Source organism: Chiloscyllium punctatum, chromosome 7 (assembly GCF_047496795.1).
Source record: "Chiloscyllium punctatum isolate Juve2018m chromosome 7, sChiPun1.3, whole genome shotgun sequence".
Classification (NCBI taxonomy): domain Eukaryota; kingdom Metazoa; phylum Chordata; class Chondrichthyes; order Orectolobiformes; family Hemiscylliidae; genus Chiloscyllium; species Chiloscyllium punctatum.
This window is the reverse complement of record NC_092745.1, coordinates 123,521,960-123,543,843: the sequence shown is the minus strand read 5'-3', so window position 1 is coordinate 123,543,843 and position 21,884 is coordinate 123,521,960. Positions and strand designations below refer to the sequence as shown.

Genomic DNA, 21,884 nt, shown 5'->3' with positions numbered 1-21,884 from the left:
CTCATCTACACTACCAAGAATCTTGCCACTAGCCCAGTACTCATTATTTCTGTTGCTCCTTCCAAAGTGAATCACCTCACACTTTTCCACATTTAGCTCCATTTGCCACCTCTCAGCCGAGCTCTGCAGCTTATCTATGTCCCTTCAGCACTATCCACAACTCCACTGACCTTAGTATCATCCATAAATTTACTAACCCATCTTTTTATGCCCTCATCTAGGTTATTTATAAAATGACAAACAGCTGTGGCCCCAAAATTATATCCTTTGTGGTACACCACTAGTAACTGAACTCGATGGTGAATATTTCCCATCAACCACCACCCTCTGTCTTCTTTCAGCTAGCCAATTTCTGATCCAAACCGCTAAATCACTCTCAGTCCCATGCCTCCGTATTTTGTGCAATAGCCCACCGTGGGGAACCTTATCAAACACCTTACTGAAATCCCGTATACACCACATCAACCATTTTACCCTCATCCACCTGTTTGGTCACCATCTCAAAGAACTCAATAAGGTTTCTGAGGCACAACCTACCCTTCACAAAACCATATTGGCTATCTCTAATCAACTTATTCCTCTCTAGTTGATTATAAATCCCATCTCTTATAACCTTTTCCAACACATTACCCACAACCAAGGTAAGGCTCACTGGTCTATAATTACCAGGATTATCTCTACTCCCCTTCTTGAACAAGGGGACATTTGCTATCCTCCAGTCTTTTCACACTATTCTTTTAGAGAAGATAGAGGCCCAGATATTGTAATTAAGTCAGCCAGGTGGACCTCATAAAATATGTGTTCCCAGATTGGATCAGATTAACAGCCCCAATCAGGGAGCTTTGGCTGACAGAAAGATACAGGCCTGTCAAATATTCTGATGCAGGGCTTATGCCTGAAACATCAATTGTCCTGCTCCTCGGATGCTGAATGGCCTGTTGTGCTTTTCCAGCACCATACTCTGATCTCTAGCATCTGCAGCCCTCACTTTCTCCGTGTCAAATACCCTGTGGACTCTGAGGGAGCTGGATCAGTGTCAAGGACTCTCGACGTGTAAAGAAAGGGTGACTTGGTGACGGGTTACCAGCCTCTCTCGAGTTATTTCAACATCCTTCTGCATCTTAACACTCTTGTCACTCTATGAAACATGTGCCCTGTAGGCCTCTCATCCTCCATGTTCTGTGCATTTCAGCAAAACGTTTGCTGTCCAAATCCTACTCTGAAGAGGGGTTACGTCCAAAACATTGATTTTTCCACCTCCTGATGCTGCCTGGCTTACTGTGTTCTTCTAGCCTCCTGCTAGACCACCTTGGATTTCAGCATCTGCAAGTTTTTTTCTGTCTCTGCTCAAAACCTATTTGGCACCAGGATTTTCTGACCTTGTAATTACATTCTTGCTGGTCTTTGTTTTCTGATACTCGAGAGAGTAACTTAACTTTTCACATTTACTTATGGAATTTAGATTCCACTGTTGCCATGTTGGGATGTGAACCCACGTTCCAGAGTATTAATCTGGGTCTCTGGCTAAGGAATACAATGATGTGACTGCAATGCGGTTGTCTGTCCAGTTCTCTTCCCCCCACCAACCCCGGCAATCACACAACATTCTAAAACACTGTAGGTTCCTATTGAACGACACTGAGGGTGCACCTTCACCACATGGACTGTTGTGATTTAAATCAAGACTCACCACCACCTTCTCAATGGTAGGTAATAAATACTGGTATTGCTAATGACTCCATCATCTCCAGAATGATCTTTCTTTTAAAAATGTCGGTAATTTCCCATGACGAGTGCAGAGATGAATGACCAGTCCCATCTGATTTTTATGTATGTGATGTTGGGTAAGGAGGAATGTTGGCTGAGATACAAGAAATTCCGATTTGTTTTCAAATTCTGCTGTGGAATATTACAAAGAAAGGCTGCAAGCGTCCCTCTCCCCCTTTCTGACCTTGATGAAAATCCATCTCTTCAAATCTTTTGGATTTCCCCTCCTAATCTCTTCTTCCTTGATGTGATGTGTATTTTCTTTCTCTTTCTAGCTCAGTGAAGCTTCTTTGCGATATTTCACTTTGTTAATGAACTTTCTAACTGTAGATTCTTGTTATCGAAAAATAAATAGACAAACATTTCATTTTCCAAAACAAATTATCTGTTTTTGTTTCTGTAACTGATTCACACAAAGGAGAAAAATCCCAAAAACTGTTAGGAAATAAAAACAAGATTCTCTTATTGCAATCGAACACACTTCTGGACTATTTATAATAAGACTGATTAATTCCTGAGATAATAATAATCTGTGACACATCGGTAAACAGGCATCACAGTTATGCTTGAAATCCGATTTAGAATTTTCTGGAACCAAGACTTAATGCTTTTAAAAATACAGCTGCTGACTGTGAATTTTTATTTTAAATAGTTGACTTGCCCTCCACTTTAATAAACACAACACGATTGTTAACCAAATCCAACCAGTGTCCATGAGCTGCAACACTTTGTTTACCTGACATGAAGTGCTATCTCTCCTACCTACCTTCCCACCAAGTTTGAGAGGACATTAGATGTAGGAGCAGAAGTAGGCCATTCAGCCCATCAAATCTGCTCTGCCATGTGCGGAGATCATGGCTTATCTGATAATCCTCAACTCCACTCGAAATACCTGTGAGCTAGCAATGCTACACAATGCATTTATTTTGCCTAGGTCCATATTGCCTACTGAAATGTGATAAACCTCATGGCTGGGCCTAACCCAACTCTGTTATAGTCAGGCCAGGCAACAACCCTCTTTCAATGAAGAATGTGGGAGGGCACGTCAAGAGCTACACCAAGCATACCGCAAAATGAGTCAAGCTGTTGAAGCTACAAGAAAAGATTAATTGCATGCCAAACAGCATAATTGGCAAGTAACAGGCAGGCTTTAGTAATTTCACAATAAATGTATCAGATCGAAGCTCTGCAGTCCTGTCAAATCAACTAGTAAATGATGGTAGACAATTAAACAACTCCCTGGAGGAGGTGGTTACATAAATATCCCCTATGGGTGGTGGGGGAGAGCAGCTCATCAATGCAAAAGTTAATTCTGAAGCATTTGAAACTATATTCAGCAAGAGGTGCTGACTGATGATTCATCTCTGCCTCCTCCAGAAGTTTCCAACGTCATAAATGCCAGTTTTCAAACAATTTGATTCTGCCTTGGGGCCCAGCAACCACATGGGATCAATGTGGATTTCACCAGTTTCCTCATTACACCTCCTCCTACGTTATCCCCGTCCCAAGCGTCCAACTCCGCACCGCCCTCTTGACCTGTCCATCACCTTTATCATCTGTCCACTCCAACCCCCTCTCTGGCCTATCACCTTCTCCCCATCTTCATCTACCTATTGCATTCTCAGCTGTCTTCCCTCCAACTCCAACCCCAACCCCCTCCCATTTATCTCTCAGCATCCCCGGCCCACAAGCCTCATTCCTGATGAAGGGATCATGTCCAAAACATCGATTCTCCTGCTCCTCAGATGCTGCCTGACCTGCTGTGCTTTTCCAGCACCTCACTCTTGACACAATTCCAACAACACTCAAGAAGCTTGACACATATAAGACAGAGCAGCCTACTTGATTGACACAATATCACAATTATTCACTCACTCCATTACCGAGACTCAGTAGCAGCAGTGTCCATCTACATGATGCACCACAGACATTGACCAAAGATTGTTAGACAGCACCTTTCAAAGCCACAAGGACGACCACCTGGAAGGTCAAGAGCAGTAGCTACATGGGAACATCATTTCTTGCAAGTTCCCCTCCAAGACACTCACCATCTTGACTTGGAACTATATCGTCATTCCTTCACTGTTGCTGGGTCAAAATCCTAGAGGTCCCTCCCTAACAGCATGTGGTCTACCTGTAGCACATGGACTGCAGCAGTTCAAGAAGGCAGCTCACCACCACCTTCTCAAGGGCACGGTGGCTCAGTGCACTAGGGTCCCAGGTTCGATTCCAACCTCGGGCGGCTGTCTGTGTGGAGTTTGCACATTCTCCCAGTGTCTGCGTGGGTTTCCTCTGGGTGTTCCGGTTTCCTTCCAGTCACAAAAGATGTACAGGTCAGGTGAATTGGCCATGCTAAATTGCATATTGTGTCAGATGCATCATTCAGAGGGAAATGGGTCTGGGTGGGTTACTCTTCAGAGGGTCGATGTGGACTGGTTAGGCCGAAGGGCCCGTTTCTGCACTGTAGGAAATCTAAACTATGGATGAACAATAAATGCTGACACAGCCAGCAATGCCAACATTCAGTGCGTAAGAAATAAATTATTTTAGTCGAAGTTCCAAATAATAATATTTTGGTGCAATGAGTCACAATTAATCTTCCTAAAAACTGTCAAATAACTAACAGATCTGAAAAGGCATGAGAGTTGAACCGTCACCTGAACGGTCCAGGAATATGGATGTCACTAGCAGGGCCATCCTTGAACTGAATGTCTTATTTGGCCATTTCAGAGGGAAGCTAAGAATCAACCTCATTGCTATGGGTCTGGGAGTTAGGGTGCGTGGAGTCACATGTAGACCAGAGCAGACCAGACAAGGCCATTCATGAACCACCGGGTAATTAACATCATCGCCATAATACTAAATCTATCATTGTTGCAACCTGCATTGTAATTCAGTGAAACAGCTCCTCTTTCATACTGCTACTTCTGAGGAGAGGTTGGATTTATTTCAGGGCAAAGTGACCTGTACAGCACACAGTCAATTCCCCTGCATTTCTAATTTGAATTATTCATTGCCAGCATGGGAGCTTTGTAATAGCTGATTAATGGCGTCATAGAACTTACTCCTTCCAGTTACAGCTGTGAGTACAATCTACAATAAGAACTGCGACAATTCAACAAAGATCCTCAGGCAGCACCATCCAAATTTGCAACCTCTGCCACCTAGAAGGACAAGGGCAGCAGATATGTGGGAACACCACTGCCTGCAGGTTCCCCTCCAAACCACTCACCATCCTGGCATGGAAATGTCACTGTTCCTTCACTGTCACTGGGTCAAAATTCTGGCATTCTCTCCCTAACGGCATTGTGGGCGTCTCTACAACCCAAAGCCTGTAGCAGTTCAAGAAGGAAGACAATTAGGGGTGACGTTAAATGTTGGCAGAGCCAACAATGCCCACATATCATGAAGGAACAATAAAAAACCTGGTCATTGTCTATTGCTGTGTCTTTGTGTGTAGCTATGGATTTACTTCATTAGTTCTTTATTGGTTGTGAAGCACTTTGAGACAGTCTGAGGGTGTGAAGGTGTGATCATAATGCAAACTCTTTCTTTCTTAACTATTTTTCTTTGAAAGAGTGAAATCTAATTTTCACACTGTCCTCTTATTTCAGTAAATATGTAACTTTCCCATTTGCATCCACAGTTATTTGCAACCTGCTAAGTAGATTGCACTATCGACCTTTAATAAACTTAAGCTCATCCAGAAGTCTGTCCTGTAATGCTCATTAAATTCTGTCTGCTCGTCATTCCTGACCTTACTGACGTGCATTCACCTTCAGTTCAGCAAAGTCTACATTTAATAATCTTGAGAAACAGAATAAAAACCATTGTCTAACATCACTGGACAACACACTAACAAAAACAGACAAGACACTGGATGTCAAGTATTAACTTTGTTAATGTATTTATCATTTTAACAAAATAAAAGCATTATTGTTCAGACAGTACATTTTATCATACAAGGAGCAAAAACATTTTGATTTTAGATTTTAATAAATACTGTTACTTTTGTTTGACCACTTCTGTTACTGTTTTTGTGAAGCTACAAATAAAATTGGATGTGAGCCAGTACCCTGACATTGCTCCAATGCAGTTAATCACCCCAAATAGCTACCTCCTCTTCCAACATAACTATAACAACAGTACTTCATTCTAATGCTGCGTCACTCAGTGATCCTTGCAAACACCATCCACATTGGGATGGGGAATAAAGAAAATCAATTACAACACTGGACATTGTTCACAGTTCGAGTGGGCATCACAGAAAGATTTTACATGCCCACCAAATGCACACAAGAGAATCTCAGTGGAGTTCAAAATAACAATGAACTAATTTAACAGTGCATAGACACAGACAGTCAAATTGCATGATGCTGAACTTCTTAAAGTTTGTGCGATATTTATAAATGAGTGTTAATCTGGTGAAAACACACTTTTTGGTGAACATCGCAAACTGCAATCTGAACCCAGGCTATTTCTACTTTGAGCTAGTCCTCACGTGTAAGCTTTGAACCACCCTCTGAGTATCAATTTCCTCTTTTGCCAAGAATACGAATTGCTGTTTGTTGGGCAGCATTTTATATTTACACGAGAGGAAAGGAAACAATTTGCTAAATAAAAAAAGTACAAAAGGTCAACGACTGCCCTGAAAAGGATATGGTAAAAAGCTTCGGTCTCTGCTTTAAGAACCACGGCAAAAGATTATTGCTGTTTGAGAGACCTCCCAAAACATGCATTGATATTTCTTCCCAGAACACGCACATGGCCCAAGCACAACACTGCAAAGCAGTTAGTTCACTATATACAGTGGAGTGACACTTCTGCTGAAGTCCAGCCCTGACATTTATGATGTGGGTAAATGTCTTTTCAGCACTTCTTTGGACGATGTGGATATAAAGTCTGGGAAAATTACTTCAAATTCCACAATCAGGTCACCTCGGCGGTCGGGGTTTTTAGGGAATGGTAATCCTCTGCCGCTTATCCTCTTCCTTGACCCTGGTTTGATCACGTCCTGAGTTGCTAGTGGGATCGATCTGCCTTCCATGGTTGGCACATGTACTACACAGCCACATAAAGCCTGGAATGACAAAAGGGAAATGTAATTAGTTGAAAGAATACTGATGGTGCTGTGACATTGTTTGTAGAATCCACACCGTGTGGAAGCAGGCCATTTGGCCCATAGAGTCCACACTGATCCTCCAAAGAGCATCTCACCCAGACCCACCTCCCTACCCTATTCCTGTAACCCTGTATTTCCTCCATGGCTAACCCAATCAACCTGCACATGCTTGGACGCTATGCGCAAGTTGGCATGGTCAACCGACCTAACCTTCAATCTTTGGATTGTGAGAGGGCACCAGAGCAAACCCACGGAGACACAGGGAGAATGTGCAAACTCCACACAGTCACCTGATGGTGGAATTGAACTAGGTCCCTGCCACTGGGAGGCAGCAGTGCTAACCACTGAGCTACCGTGCCACTATTGTAGTTTTACCTTATTTGATTAATTTTCCTCAGAAGGGCAGCCCACATTAGATCTCATGTGTGCCCAGTCTTCAAACTGAACCCAGCTGGTGACGTGAGGGTATTATTGAACTAGTAACCCAGGTTAGTACCCTAGGTTCAAATCCCAACACCACAATTAAACTAGCTCCAAACCCACAGCAAAATTGTTTATCCTTAACTGCCTACTGAGATGGCCTAACAATCCTTAAATAAAACCTTCCAACCTCTACCACTTAGCAGGACAAGGGCAGCAAATGCGCTGGAGCACTAATTATGCTCCGTGCCAAATGCCACTCTGACTTGGAACAATCCCACCTTGCCATTCCTTTTACACATAGCAAGATCCCAGAAAGAACAATGAGATGAGTGACTGACTGGCTGAAAGACCTTTTCCATGGGGATTGATTATGTTAGCTTAAGTACTTTTGGAAACCCAATGCCACAATCAAAGGCTTCAGTTTCATGACACATCAAAAAAATAAGCACCTCTAACAGTGCAGCACTCCATCATTACTGCAGTATGTCAGCTTGGTTCAGCCCCCTGTGGGGAAAATTACCCTTGTGGGAAGTGGCAATAAAAAGGACAGGAAAGAGGTCATTATTGTGAGAAAGTCAGTCAGTTTAATAAAGTACACTAACAGAAGGTTTAATACTGCAGTGAACCGAAGACAGAAACACAGGAGCAGAAGTTGGCCATTTAGCCTTTTGGTTCTGCTCCACCATTCCAGATCGTGGCTGATCATCTATCTCAATGTCATTTTCCCGTGCTCTCCTCACACCTCTGGATGTCATTGGTATGTAGAAATTCATCAATCAATCGCTGTCTTAAACATACTCAACAAGTGAGCTTCCACAGCCCTCTGGTTTATAATTATGATTGCCAGAATTATTGGTTTAACAATGTTGTTAATTTGTAAAAGTGACTGTCATTAATGTAGCAGTTGGAAGTCAGGTGTTTCCAATACTCAAAGTGAGACCAAAATAGATGACATTAGGTAAGTTAATGTCAAAGTGGTTTTAAAATTGAATCAAGTGCAGGGACTGTCCAAATGTTTGAATTTCTTAATGTCATGAGAGAAATATATGCACACCATGTACCCGGGCACAGTCACAGTTCTATCCTGAACAAGAGGTTTACATTGCAGCTAGATGGGACCCAAGCCATTTCAAGTGGCAACTGTTGTACAAAAGAGTTAGGACCCAAAAGGGACATCAGAAAACAAGCTTCAACCATCAGGATGTAAAGAACTGTTCCTGGAAGGAGCTAATCAGAGTTGCGCAGGGTTCTCCTTATACTACTCAGTACTTTTAAATTGGCCATGACTGTCTCATCTTAGATAGTAATTAGCTACGAAGAAATGAAACCTCTACTGTTAACTAAGACAGAACCTAGCCTCTGCCTGACATTTACGTATACCTCCTTTCCCACATGGTCTCAGTATTTTTTACTATTACCAGCAAGAGGCATTAACGGCAGTGAATCTACACAAGATATCCCTGATGGTTTCCACAAATATAGGCAGCATGGGTGCACAACATTTCCAGGTAACGACAATAATAGATTTCATTTCAATAGTTCCGTTAACTTGGCAAAATTTCCTAAATACTTCACAGAAATGTCATCATGTAAAATTGTCAGTGAGCCATTGGAGGATGCAATGGGAAATGTGACCAAATTGTCTGGTCAAAGAGGTCGGCTTTATGATGCATCTTAAACAGATGGTGGGAGGGATGGAGAGAACATTCCAGAGCTACCTATTATCTATGTTCTAATAAGTAAGACATTGCAGCTAAGCCCGATCCTGTTTTGCCTAAGCTGCATGTGAACACACAAAAGTTTAGATGTGGTGTGGCTGATTACATGCACTGAATAATTACTAGGCGTTTTCACTTCCTTTGCTGAGACCAGGAGTGCTGAGGTCAATGTGGCATCTCAGCTGAGATCAGTTAGTTCAGTCAGTCAGAGAACTGGATCTTGGAGGCTTTCACCCTCAATAACTTTCAGTTGCTTCCCAGGTTATGAACAGGAGCATCAGAGAATTGTAATGGAATTTTAAAAACTGACTCAATTCCAGCCTTTTCCATATTTTGGGGCAAAGGTCTTTGGACAACTTGGTGTTACATTACTGAAACTTTCTTTAAACCCTTATTTTGAAAGCATTCATAAAGGACACAAGAATTAATGTTAGTAATTGAACTTAATCAAGCTTAAATTTGTAATTAAACTTGCTGTTCATTGTGCAGTACTTGTCATATTGCCAAAAAGAAGACATTTTGTGTGAACTTTTTGCCTTGCATTCATTAGGACAGTTTGCAAGAATCTGGATTAGTGGTGCTGGAAGAGCACAGCAGTTCAGGCAGCATCCAAGTAGCTTCCAAATCGATGTTTCGGGCAAAAGCCCTTCATCAGGAATATCAATTCAAAGAGATTTACAAGCATGAGAGGAGAGTGCTGATTGGTTGGCAACCATACTCTGATTGGTTGGGTGTTCACCTTTAAGAAAGCACCTTTAATGCTGACTGACTGCCAGGCTTGATTTAAATTTTCAACTAGGCAAGTTGACTTTGTATGTTCACGTCATTGTCAGTGAATGAACCAGCCAATGTTCAAATTGGAACAAACACCGTTCCCAATAGACACGGTGTGCCCAATTGATAATCCTAACTTGATTTGTCAGCGGAATTCCTCGCATATTCAGGCCCATCCAGCAAATTGTAATTGTCCAATTGCCAAATCACATCTTATATTGGGTAATATGTTGAGAGTTTTGCAAGTGCAGGCCAATTGGGTACAGTCAGTGCCTTGCTTGTTGGATGTGATCCACCAGTTGTTCAGATATATGGTCCACATTTGGGGACATCACATTGGCGTCAAAATTGACATACAACATTGCTCATTTGTGATAAGCATTTTGGCTTGATGGCAACATTCTATTCGTGGTGAACGTCATTTGTGCTGCACAGTACAGCTTAAAACAGCTGTTCACCTGTTGCTCAAACATTTGACATGACTTATCCTTTCATGGTAATTGGGAGATGGACTGGACACTTTTCAAGACCAAGAGGTGACCATCTTAGGGCCGTTCATTAATTTGCACAGTCCAAAGTGGAAAATGATCTGATCAGGACTACTGTTGTCCAATATGATGATTTTGACATGTTCTATATCCACACTAAGTCTGCATGGTGAACAATTCAACCCTATTTCAGAATTTGCCTGAAAAAAAAAGACTCCTTTTACGACACATGGAACCCTAGAAATGTCGATGTATCTATAGGCAGTCATCAAGAGCCCTCTGGCCAATTTCTCAATTCAGACATTAAGAAAAGGGAGCTCATTCAGCTACACCATTTCAAATGTGAATTTGAGTGCAGCATCAGGCCTGTTAAAACTTGCAAGGGAATTCTTAATGTAACTGCTGATTCAAATACAGCAGATGTATATCACCTACGTATCTGAAATATGCAAGGGCTAGGTGGTTAGGTATCATTCCAACAAGGTTACATTTCTCATGGAACCCAACAAGGATACTTGCAAGGAGTGAGCCAAGTAGGGATTCCATGGCAACACCATGGGCATCCCTGATGGCATACATGATGTTGTTGAAACTGATTGATTGCACGATTTGCTATGTTCATCATTTCGTGAATCAACATTCACTGAACCCATGGTGAGTCTAAATCCCCATGACACATTGCTGAGGTTCAGATGCCTATGGCTTTGACATGTGGTACATTGCTGAATCAGCTAACAATGTCAAATGAACATGAGTATTGCTAGCTATATGCAAGTCCCATATGGTTTTCACAAATTTAGATTAGATTCCCTACAGTGTGGAAACAGGCTCTTCGGCCCAACAAGTCCACACCGACCCTCCGAACTGTAACCCACCCCCCTCTGACCAATGCACATAACAACTATAGACAATTTAATATAGCCAATTCACCTGACCTGCACATCTTTGGAATGTGGGAGGAAACTCACACAGACGTGGGGAGAATGTGCAAACTCCATACAGACAGTCGCCCATGGCTAGAATCGAACCTGGGACCCTGGCACTTGTGAGGCAGCAGTGCTAACCACTGAGCCACCATGCCGCCCTAAATGTGAAGGAATTCTTCATCAAGATTGATTTTGCCCAACCATTTAGCCAATTCCTGTCTGCAGAGCCAGTCACAGATAAGGTGGAAAGGAATATCAACTTTACTTAAACTTCTAAGAGGATAGTTAGCTTCTTAGTCACAAATATTTCAATCACAGTCAAAGATCTGCGAGCAGAGTTTTTGCACATGCATTTCCAATGCAGAACTACAGATCCTCACTTGATCAGTAAAGGTTCTGGCAAATCTTTTTGTACCACATCGAAAGATCATACTTGTTTTTTTAAGGAAGTATTTCACAGGATGTTGATATTGCTCGCAAGGCCAGCATTTACTGCGTACCTCAAAACTTGTAATTAAAATGCTTACTGTGCTGCAAGAAACAGCTCCAAGCAAACAGAACTGGACGATTGTTGAGGCTAATCAGTCCATAATGTCTGTAATATCTTTTAAGCACTATTCAATTAGCCATACGACCCCTGCACTTCAGCCCATACTCTGGAATTTTTCCCTGTCAAGTATTTATCCAATTAACTTTGAAAAGCCACTCTTTTAGGCAATATAATACAGATCATAACATTGTGTTGTGTATAATAAATTTTCAGCTTCATTACAGTCCTTTTTCAAATTACAGCAAAATCTGTATCTGCTGATTTCTGATCCTATAAGTGGAAACATTTTGCCCTATTTATTGACTTAAAACGTCTGAGAATTTAAAACCCCATCAAATCTATTCTTCACCTCTCTGCTCCCAGCAGGATAAACCCAGCTTCACTTGTTCATTCAAATCCCTCATCCCTTGTTGTCAGTTCTATGAAGTTCCTTTGAATCCTTTCCAGGGTTTTCACATTCTTCTTAAAGCATGGTGCCCAGAATTGGGCACAATACTCCAGCTGAGGCTCAAGCATTCATTTATAAATGTTTTGGATACTGTGCTTGCTTTGGCATTTTTTAATATTGTCAACAATTCCACTGTGCCAGTTATGTTCAGATTCTCATCCTTGGTAGGCATCCCCCACAAGATAGCTTCTCGTTGGGCTTAGCCAATTCCCTACTGTTTTCCAATTCTGATCTTCATGGTGTACCATCCTGCACCCAAGTTTCCACTGCCCTCTTGAGAAGGCAAGATTCCCCCACACCATTTACTATAACATTGTAAGCACCTGGCTAGTAGATGGGGTACTTCCTTGGCATAGACATTGTCAAGACTCACGATAACAACGTGTGATTTTCCTGTTCAATATTTATCCATAAACTGACAACCATTAAAACCACAAAACTATCCGGTCAAATTAGCTAACTAATTACAATGTTTAAAAGACGTTTGGATAAGTACATGAATAGGAAAGCTTTGGGGATACATGGGCCAGGAGCAGGTAGGTGGAATTATGCTTAGTTTGGGATTATGGTGGGCATGGACTGGTTGGACCGAAGCGCCTGTTTGACTCAGTGTTGTCCCTGAGATCCTGATGTGAACCAATTGGCTGTCATGGTTCCTACAGTACAGAAACGACTACACTTAAAAGGTGCTTCATTAGTCATAACATGCTAAGGACATCTGAGAGTAGGCACTATAAAAAATGCATGTTCCCTCAGTCCTTGATCATTGTAAATTTATAACTCCCATTGTTGATACTGTAGCATTGCTCTCCGAGTGACACAGTCTGTTGCTGACCTTCTTTATTTTTCTGTCTTAATTTGAATGTTGGACAAATTTTACCTTATGTATTAATAGCATGAGAAAGCTGGGAAAAGGTTCATTCAGCATCAAGTCTGTTTTATTTCCTAGCACGTTCATTGTTACTTGAACTGTAAATGTAACCTCTTCCCCAGATCTCTTACAATAATAGAACATTTCCAAATCTGAAAATCACATGTAGCAACATCTAAAACTGCCAGTATATGACCAAGACAGGCAAAAATTTGTGAACAAAGCAGAAAATTGAAAAATTATTCCTGGTGTCCCTTCCTAATCCTGAAGATCATAAATGTCTTGATTACTACTCCAGCTCGTACAGCACAATTGGTCATATCAATCTCAGGATATTCTGGTCTCTATGACTCATTTATAGATGAGCTGTCAGAGAAGGCCAGATATAAAAGCAGGTCTGCTGTGAGAAGGGTTATAACTACTGGTATGTCATAATAAAAAAAAATTTCCAAAAATAAAATCAACTTGTATTCATTATTTATAGCTCCCTAAAACTGTCTGTTTTTGTGCCACTGAACATCACTCAGGAGAATTTTCAAATATAGGCCTTTGACTAACCAAGAGATGAATGGGAGAATTATCAACGTGACTGGATACTTGCTTTTGGGTTCCAGTTTGGAGAGACAGCCTGTTCAATCCTCATAGTGTCCTCCAGCTGGTTACAGAGGGGCAAGGGGCACTCGGAGATGGCCAAGACCTTGATCATTTCTCACCAACAGGTTTTCATAAAAAGGCGCTGGAATTGTTGACAGGAACAACAAACTTTTCATTTACATAGAGCCTATTAAAAAAAATTTGAACATTCCAAGGTGCTTCACAGCAGCATTCAGTCAAAACCTGACACTAAGCCAGATAACTGTACAGGAGACCAAATGCTCAGTCAGAGGTGAAGAGGTTTAAGTAGTGAAGAGGTGGAGAGGTTTAACCTCAAAGCAGCTGAAGGCAGTGAACATTGGGGATTCAAAAGAAGCCTGAGGTAATAGTTTACAAAAAAAAATCAAACGTTGACCAGATAGAGCCCTTGTGATACAACGGTAGAGTTTCTATCTCTGAGACAGGAGACCCAAGTTCAAGACCCACCGAGTCCAGAGACGTATAATAACATCCCTGAACAGGTTGATTAGAAAATGCAAAAGAGGCCAGAACTGGAGAAGCCAAGTAATCTCAGGGTTGAGAGAGAGGCCTCATTGTAGGGATGGAGGAAATCATTTCTTATTTTAACCATAGGTTATCCAAGAGACAGGAAAACGGAAATGAAACAAAGTACAACCTTTATAAAATGATCTAAAAGTATACATACCTCCCTCAGGCTGACGCGGACATTGTAGATAATATTCGATCCATCTCTCTTAAAGTGGGAGTGAGGCTTGTCTTTGAGTACAAAAACCACATCTGCTGGGATAGTGTTTGGTGTTTCGTCCCCTTCTTTTGGGAATGTGATTTTGGTTCCCTCCTTCCAGCCCTTTTTAATTTCGATAGTCAGTATCTTGTCCTCCATCCTGATGGTCCTACCATCCGGGTTCAGCCGCTTCCTGGAGATCTTCATCCTCTTGGTAGAGCCATTGAAGATCTCCTCCAGGGACACCCGCAGTTCATGGATGATGGGCGGGTCTTGCCTGCGCCGCATCTGTCCCATCAGTCCTCCGCCATGCCTGTCCCTCGGGAAGCCATTCATGCTGAAGCCTGAAAACTGGGCAAAGGGGTCAGAGTCCACATCCATGCCCTCTTCCTGGTGTCCATTTGCCATCCTCCTGCCGAAGAACATCTCAAAAGGGTTGGCACCCCCAAAGAATGCTGCAAAGGTGGCATGAGGGTCTCCATGGAAGGTGTAGCGGAATGTTCCTCCCTGTTCATCGGGACCACCAGCTCCTCCTTTCAGCCCTGGATGAGGAAAAGGGAGGACATTTACCAATTCTGAAGAGTCACAACAGACGTGTAAACATTTCTCTCTCCACAGATCTGCTGAGCATCTCCAGCGTTCTCTGTGCTTGTTAAAGGCCACGTACTACCGGCCTGTAGCAAAACACACCCCCTGACACGCTCACTAACAAGAGGAAGTTAGCTTTGGAAGTCAATTGGAATTCTACTCACTGTGATCAATACAGCTTTAAATAACAGAGGAGCACTTGGAGATACAGGAGAAAGGGGGCTCCATGGGGCAGAGACCAATGATCCAACTGAATTGTGGGACAAGATTGGTTGGAATAGTATAAAATGATATTTTGTTTTGTTTACCAAAGGCCAGAATTTGTCACCCATCCCCCAAATATCCTTGCACTGCATGGTTTGCTAGGCTATTTCAGAGTCAACACATTACTGTGGGTCTGGAGTCACATGTATACCATACCGGGTAAGGATGGCATTGATGTGAACCAGGTGGATGATGACAAAAATCAATGATCTTTTAATTTGAATTTAAACTCCATCAATGGACATCGAGTCACAGAGATGGACAGCACGGAAACAGACCCTCCAGTCCAACTCGTCCATGCCAACCAGATATCCCAACCCAATCTATTCCCACCTGCCAGCACCTGGCCCATATCCCTCAATGCTGTCATTTGTACCCATACCCCCAACCCGCCGACCAGGGCATATGGATTTCTGGTCCAGTGAAACCATCATCTCTCCCATATTAGGATGTGGAAGAAAAGTGCAGGGTTGTGGGGAAAGAGTGGGAGAAAACAGATTCCTCTCCAAAAGAGCTCACTCATTTTTGACAATAGAACAGCCCCCTTCAGTGCTACAGTATTCCTGAGAGTGGAGTTATAGATTGAAACAGCCAACTGAATAGCAGAGCACGCATGAAGAGCCCTAGGGACCCAGTCCATGCAACAAAATCCATGGAGCTATTGAATATCCATTTCGTTCAAAGAAACGTTCTATTTAAAGTGCAGTACATTCAAAGACACACAGCCACCCACCCCGCACCCCATGAGTATTTGGATTTATGATCACTGCCACTCTGAAACTCTGACTTGCTGCCATTACATAGGAAGAGAAGGCCACTTAGCCCCTTCCAACCTGTTCTATCATTCACATTCTCCAGAGGTTGAGGGAATACCAGATCAGAAAACCCAGACTGGGCTTTTCAATGAAGTGGGAGGGAGGACAGAGACTGATCGCTTCGGAAAACGGTAACGGTAAAGCTGTCCTTGATGGGGAGGCAAGTTCTTTCAGTGCCTGGATTGACAGCTTGCTGGGGGTTGGGGTGTATATGTAAACTCCGCGAGAAGGAAATAGCGAACGGGGTGGTGAAGGGGTGAGAATGCAGCAATAGCTCATTCATGTCAAACCCTTCCACCTTCAGACTGGCCTCTCATTCCCCACACAGGGCGGTGACTTTGGTTTTAATATTCCACACTCACCTTCCTCCCCAAACTGGTCATAGATCTCTCTCTTCTTGGGGTCACTCAGGACCTCGTAAGCTTCGGCCACTTCTTTGAACTTCTCCTCGGCGTTCGCGGCTTTATTCTTGTCCGGGTGCCATCTCAGGGCTTGTTTCCGATAAGCTTTCTTGATGTCTTCCTCGGAAGCTCCTTTCTGCAAGCCCAGGATGCTGTAATAGTCCTTGCCCATGGCTGCAGAGAGAGGGTGGTGGGGTTAGAGCTGGCTGTTTGTTGCACCCACACAGACACTGTAATGCTCAGACAGCAGCAGCAGCAGCAGCAGCAGCTCTCTCTCTCTCTCTCTCTCTCTGTCACTGACTCGCTCACTGTCTGCAGCGGCCTCTATATAAAACCCATCCCCGCCTGGCTCCTGGGAAAACGCCAGCTCCTTCCAGAACATACAGCAACAACGTCATTTCCCCACCTCCCCACTGACGCAAACTTTTCGGCATTCCTTCCAAATTGCGTTTCTCCCCGAAAGAAGTGCTTAAAAGGTCAAATTATGCTCCTCTGGACCGTGTTTCCTTTTTGTTTGGGAAAAGGGCCGGGACGGGAACACAATGGGGTGTCTGCAGAGGTCAGTTGTGACTGGGAGCTCCTGCAGGTTTCCTCACAGAGTGACCCTGGAGCTGTGGGAGATCCCCAGTCACAACTGGCCTGGGAGAGACCCGCTGTGGGACATTCACCTCCTTTCTGCTGTCTGGCATATTCGTCAGGTAGACCTTTTCCAATCAACCTGTTCAGAGATGTTGTTACAATCACCCGGAATAAAGTGGGACTTCAACCAGTGTCTCATGGCTCAGAGGTAGGGACACTACCACTACATCAGAAGACCCCTCTACATTTGTAATGGTGTTTTCCAATCAGTCCATTAAGAGATGTTGTTACACAATTCTGAGAACAAGGTGGGATTTCAATCCCAGGTATACTGGCTCAGAGGTAGGTACACTACAAAGAAAGAACAAAGGAGAACAAAGAAAATTTACAGCCCAGGAACAGGCCCTTCGGCCCTCCAAGCCTGAGCCGATCCAAATCTACTGTCTGAACCTGTCGCCCAATTCCTAAGCATCTGTATCCCTCTACTCCCTACCTACTCATGCATCTGTCCAGAAGCATTTTAAATGAATCTGCCATTGCCTGCCTCTGCTGGCAACGCATTCCAGACACCCACCACCCTCTGTGTAAAGTATTTGCCGTGTATATCCCCTTTAAACTTTTCACCTCTTACCTTGAAAGCATGACCTTTCGTTATTGAATCCTTCACCCTGGGAAAAAGCTTATCTCTATCCACCCTGTCTATACCCTTCATGGTTTTGTAAATCTCAATCAGGTCCCTCCTCAATCTCCTTTTTTTCTAATGAAAACAATTCTAACCTACTCAACCTCTCTTCATAGCTAGCACCTTCCAGACCAGGCAACATCCTCGTAAACCTTCTCTGCACCCTGTCCAAAGCACTCACATACTTTTGGTAATGTGGCGACCAGAACTGTAGACTACCACTGCATCAGAATCGCCCTCTATATTTGTAATGGTGTCTTCCAATCACTCCATTAAAATGTTGTTACACATTTCTGAGAACAAGGTGGGATTTGAACCTGGTCTACTGGCTCATGGGTAGGGACATGACCATTGCATCAGAAGAGCCCTGTATGTTTGTATTGGTATTTTCCAATCATCCCTTTAAGAGATGTTATTACACACCCCTGGAGCAGGGTGGGACTTGACCCTGAGTCTCCTAGCATCTCATTTGCTGTTCTGGTAATTGCAGTAATGAATGGAGTTAGATCAAAGGCCACCCTTTTCCACCCCAAAATATACCTTATTCACAAAGTTGGCAATAGTTCAAAGTTGACATTACATAAGGTACAATAGAGATCTGCTTGGAGTGTCTCACTGACTTTGAGTAGCACTATGAGAGTCCTTAAGTGAAAGGCTTTGGCAGGAGAAAACAGATTGCAGCCATGCAGAAATTAAATTCATTGATGCAGTTAGAGCAGTTTGTGATCTTTGAAGGTGGATTGGAAAATTATGGATGTGCCTAAGCTTCAGAGTCAGCTGTTTGAGGTTGATGTAAATTTGGAGTAATTAACAGCTAAATACAATGTTCAAAGGGTCAGTAAAATGATCAGAGGTTTGGATGATGACTAGAAAATAAAAGAAGGTTTATGAGAGGTTCAGATGTCCTTTATGGTGGCATCCATATCTGCTCTGGTCCACATCAATATAAGTAACTCATAAACAGCCTCTCAAGTGGCCGGGAAATGTACCCACTTGGGGAGGCACTGGTTTCATGGTCATGTCACCATGGCAGCCTAATGTAGTGGGGATATGAGAAGGGAAAAATTTAAAAGGGACCTAAGGGGCAACCTTTTCACATAGAAGGTGGTGCATGTATGGAATGAACTGCCAGAGGAAGTGGTGGAGGCTGGTACAATTACTATATTTAAAAGGCATCTGGATGGGTATATGAATAAGTGTTTAGAGGGATATGGGCCAAATGATGGCAAATGGGAGTAGATTAATTTAGGATATCTGGTCAGCATAGGCAAGTTGGACCAAAAGATCTGTTTCCATGCTGTACCTCGCCATGACTAGACAGGTGATGCTTACAAATGAGGACTTTGGAATGTTTTTCATATACTGATTCTCCTTTATTTTCCCGTTGCACCTTCTCTGCATTTAACTGACTTCAGCTCAATAGCTTTCAGCCTCTCTTTCTGTCTCCCTCTCTCTCTCTCTTCTTTTCTTTACTCTGGGCTTCAATGGGCAAAGTGAGAAGACATTTACAGGGGCTCAGCTGGCTGATTCAGCTTGGAACCACAGCAGGTACAAACATATGGACAAGGAGAGGACAGAGGCAATTCAGCCCTTCGCGCTGTTTCGCTACTGTCTAACACCATGGCTGATGATGGTAAGCACAGATCCACTTTCTCACCTACCCCTACCTACCTACCTTTCTCACCTACCTTTCTCACCTTTCAACCAGCTACTTACCAATAATCGATCCACTTCTGCTACAGAAAGATTTAAGGACTTTGCTTCCACTGCCTTTTCAGAGTGGTATGGCGGCTCAGTGGTTAGCACTGCTGCGTCACAGCGCCAGGGACCCAGGTTCAATTCCAGCCTCAGGCGACTGTCTGTGTGGAGTTTGTCCATTCTCCCCGTGTCTGCGTGGGTTTTCTCTGGAAACTCCAGTTTCCTCCCACAGTCCAAAGATGTGCAAGTTGGGTGAATTGGCCATGCTAAATTGCCCAGAGTGTTCAGGAATGTTAGGTGTAAATGTAGAGTAATAAGGTAGTAGAATGGGTCACTCTTTGGAAGGTCAGTAGGGATACATTGGGCTGAATGGCCTGTAGGGATTCTATGATGATTCAGTCTGGCAGTGTCACAGGTGAGTTTGGGTTCCCTTAAGTTTCTGCATTGTTGAGGTGGTCTTCATGTCGACTTAGGGCTGCTGCTGCAGAGGCAAGTTTGAGTTCTTGGCGGTGTGGAGGCGGAGGAGATGGGTTTGCACTTGGCGGCATCATTGCCATCTGCAATGGCGAGGTCCAGGGAGGGCTTTTACAGACCTGGGATGGGATAGTGACATACACATTATTAAAGTGATGGGAGAAATGTTCATTACATCAGATTACCTACAGTGTGGAACAAGCCCTTTGGCCCAAACAGTCCACACCGACCCTCCAGAGAGTAACCCACCCAGATCCATTTCCCTCTGACTAATGCACCTAACTCTATGGGCAATTTAGCATGACCCATAGTGCACATCTTTGGACTGTGGGAGGAAACCAGAGCAAACCCACGCAGACACGGGGAAAATGTGCAAACTCCACACAGACAGTCGCTCGAGGCTGGGGTTAAACCTGGGACTCTGGTGCTGTGAGGTAGCAGTGCTAACCACTGAGCCACCGTGCCACCCCAATTGAATGGGTATTTACCACGAAGGTAGAACAGATAAATATGAAGTTGAATGATAAGTAATTAGGTAAGTGTATATAAAGTAAGAACATTTATTAAATGAACTCATCAAAACTAAAGAAGATGATAAAACCTTTGGTCCTGATGGATTGCAGCTATGCATCTTTAAAATCCTAGGGAAGAGAAAGCAGAGGAATTACTACTGCACTTTTGTGCACGTTTGCTGTTTAATTTTCATCTGGAGTGAACAGCAAGGAGAAGCTGTGGGGCTTAACCTCCAGCACTGCTGAGACTGCCCGGCTCGAATAACTTCCAACGGGAGGCTGATACAGGAAGTATCAGCTCTTTTCTCTCCCTACAGATGCTGCCAGACCTGCTGAGAATTTCCAGCATTTTCTCTTTTGGGTTAAGTATTCCCAGCATTTGTTGCTAAACTGAAGGTGTCTGTTTGAAGTTCAGAAGTTTGTTTTAGGAAGAGATATTTCTCAGGAATAGTTCTAATTTAATTCATATCTTACATCAACTGCTTGGACACACAGCTGCGCAGATTTATTTCTCGACTGGAATCACTGCCCATGTAGTTGCAGTGTCTCTCTTCCTCCTTTCTAAAGTGGCGTTGTTTTGATCTTTTTTCCCCAAAGATCCAAAACAACGCAACAGTTTATAAAACAGTAATTACTGTTCCGACAATTTGAGGAAATCCGCTCCAACATTGAAAATACCTCAAAAAAGGAACAGCTCTTAGAGCCACAAGTTTTTCCCACCCTCCATCTTGGATTACCCACAATAAACAAAGGCTTTTTGTCATTTATATAAATGATTTGGATGCCAACATAGGGGCTATGTTTAGTAAGTTTGCAGATAACACAAAAATTGGAGGTGTAGTGGACAGCGAAGAAGGTTATCTCAAAGTACAACGAGAACTTGATCAGATGGGCCAATGGGCCGAGGAGTGGCAGATGGAGTTTAATTTGGATAAATGTGAGGTGCTGCATTTTGGAAAGGCAAATCAGGCCAGGATGTATACACTCAGTGGTAAGGTCCTGGGGAGTGTTGCTGAACATAGAGACCTTGGAGTGCAGGTTCATAGCTCCTTGAAAGTAGGTAGATAGTACAGGTAGATAGTACAGTGAAGAAGGCATTTGGTATGTTTGCCTTCACAGGTCAGTCCATTGAGTATAGGAGTTGGGAGGTCATGTTGCGACTGTACAGGACATTGGTTAGGTCAGTTTTGGAATATTGTGTGCAATTCTGGTCTCCCTGCTATAAAAAGGATTTTCTGAAATTCGAAATGATTCAGAAAAGATTTACGATGATGTTGCCTGAGTTGTAGGATTTGAACTATAAGGAGGGAACAAATAAGCCGGGATCTTTTCCCTGGAGTGTCAAAGGCTGAAGGATGACCTTATAGAGGTTTATAAAATCATTAGGGGCATGGATAGGGTAAATAGATAAGGTTTTTTCCCTGGGGTGGGGGGAGTCCAGAACT

General features: G+C 43.1%; 1 protein-coding gene across 1 annotated transcript; it reads right to left on the bottom strand.

Annotated features, from left to right (window-relative positions):
- Positions 1-5,650: 5,650 nt before the first annotated feature.
- Positions 5,651-17,037, bottom strand: dnajb4 (DnaJ heat shock protein family (Hsp40) member B4). Its single transcript, XM_072574780.1, has 3 exons — positions 16,456-17,037; positions 14,388-14,968; positions 5,651-6,847 (listed from the first exon to the last, which is right to left on the bottom strand). Exons 1-3 carry the CDS (start codon positions 16,664-16,666, stop codon positions 6,614-6,616), a joined length of 1,026 nt encoding a protein of 341 aa, XP_072430881.1. The 5' UTR covers positions 16,667-17,037; the 3' UTR covers positions 5,651-6,613.
- Positions 17,038-21,884: the final 4,847 nt, after the last annotated feature.

Excerpts from the sequence above, each read along its gene's own strand:
- dnajb4 (XM_072574780.1), bottom strand. The coding sequence starts at position 16,666 with ATGGGCAAGGACTATTACAGCATCCTGGGCTTGCAGAAAGGAGCTTCC. Across the intron at positions 14,969-16,455 it reads TGACCAGTTTGGGGAGGAAG|GGCTGAAAGGAGGAGCTGGT; the intron begins GTGAGTGTGGAA and ends TTCCTCATCCAG. Across the intron at positions 6,848-14,387 it reads TCCGCGTCAGCCTGAGGGAG|GCTTTATGTGGCTGTGTAGT; the intron begins GTATGTATACTT and ends TTGTCATTCCAG.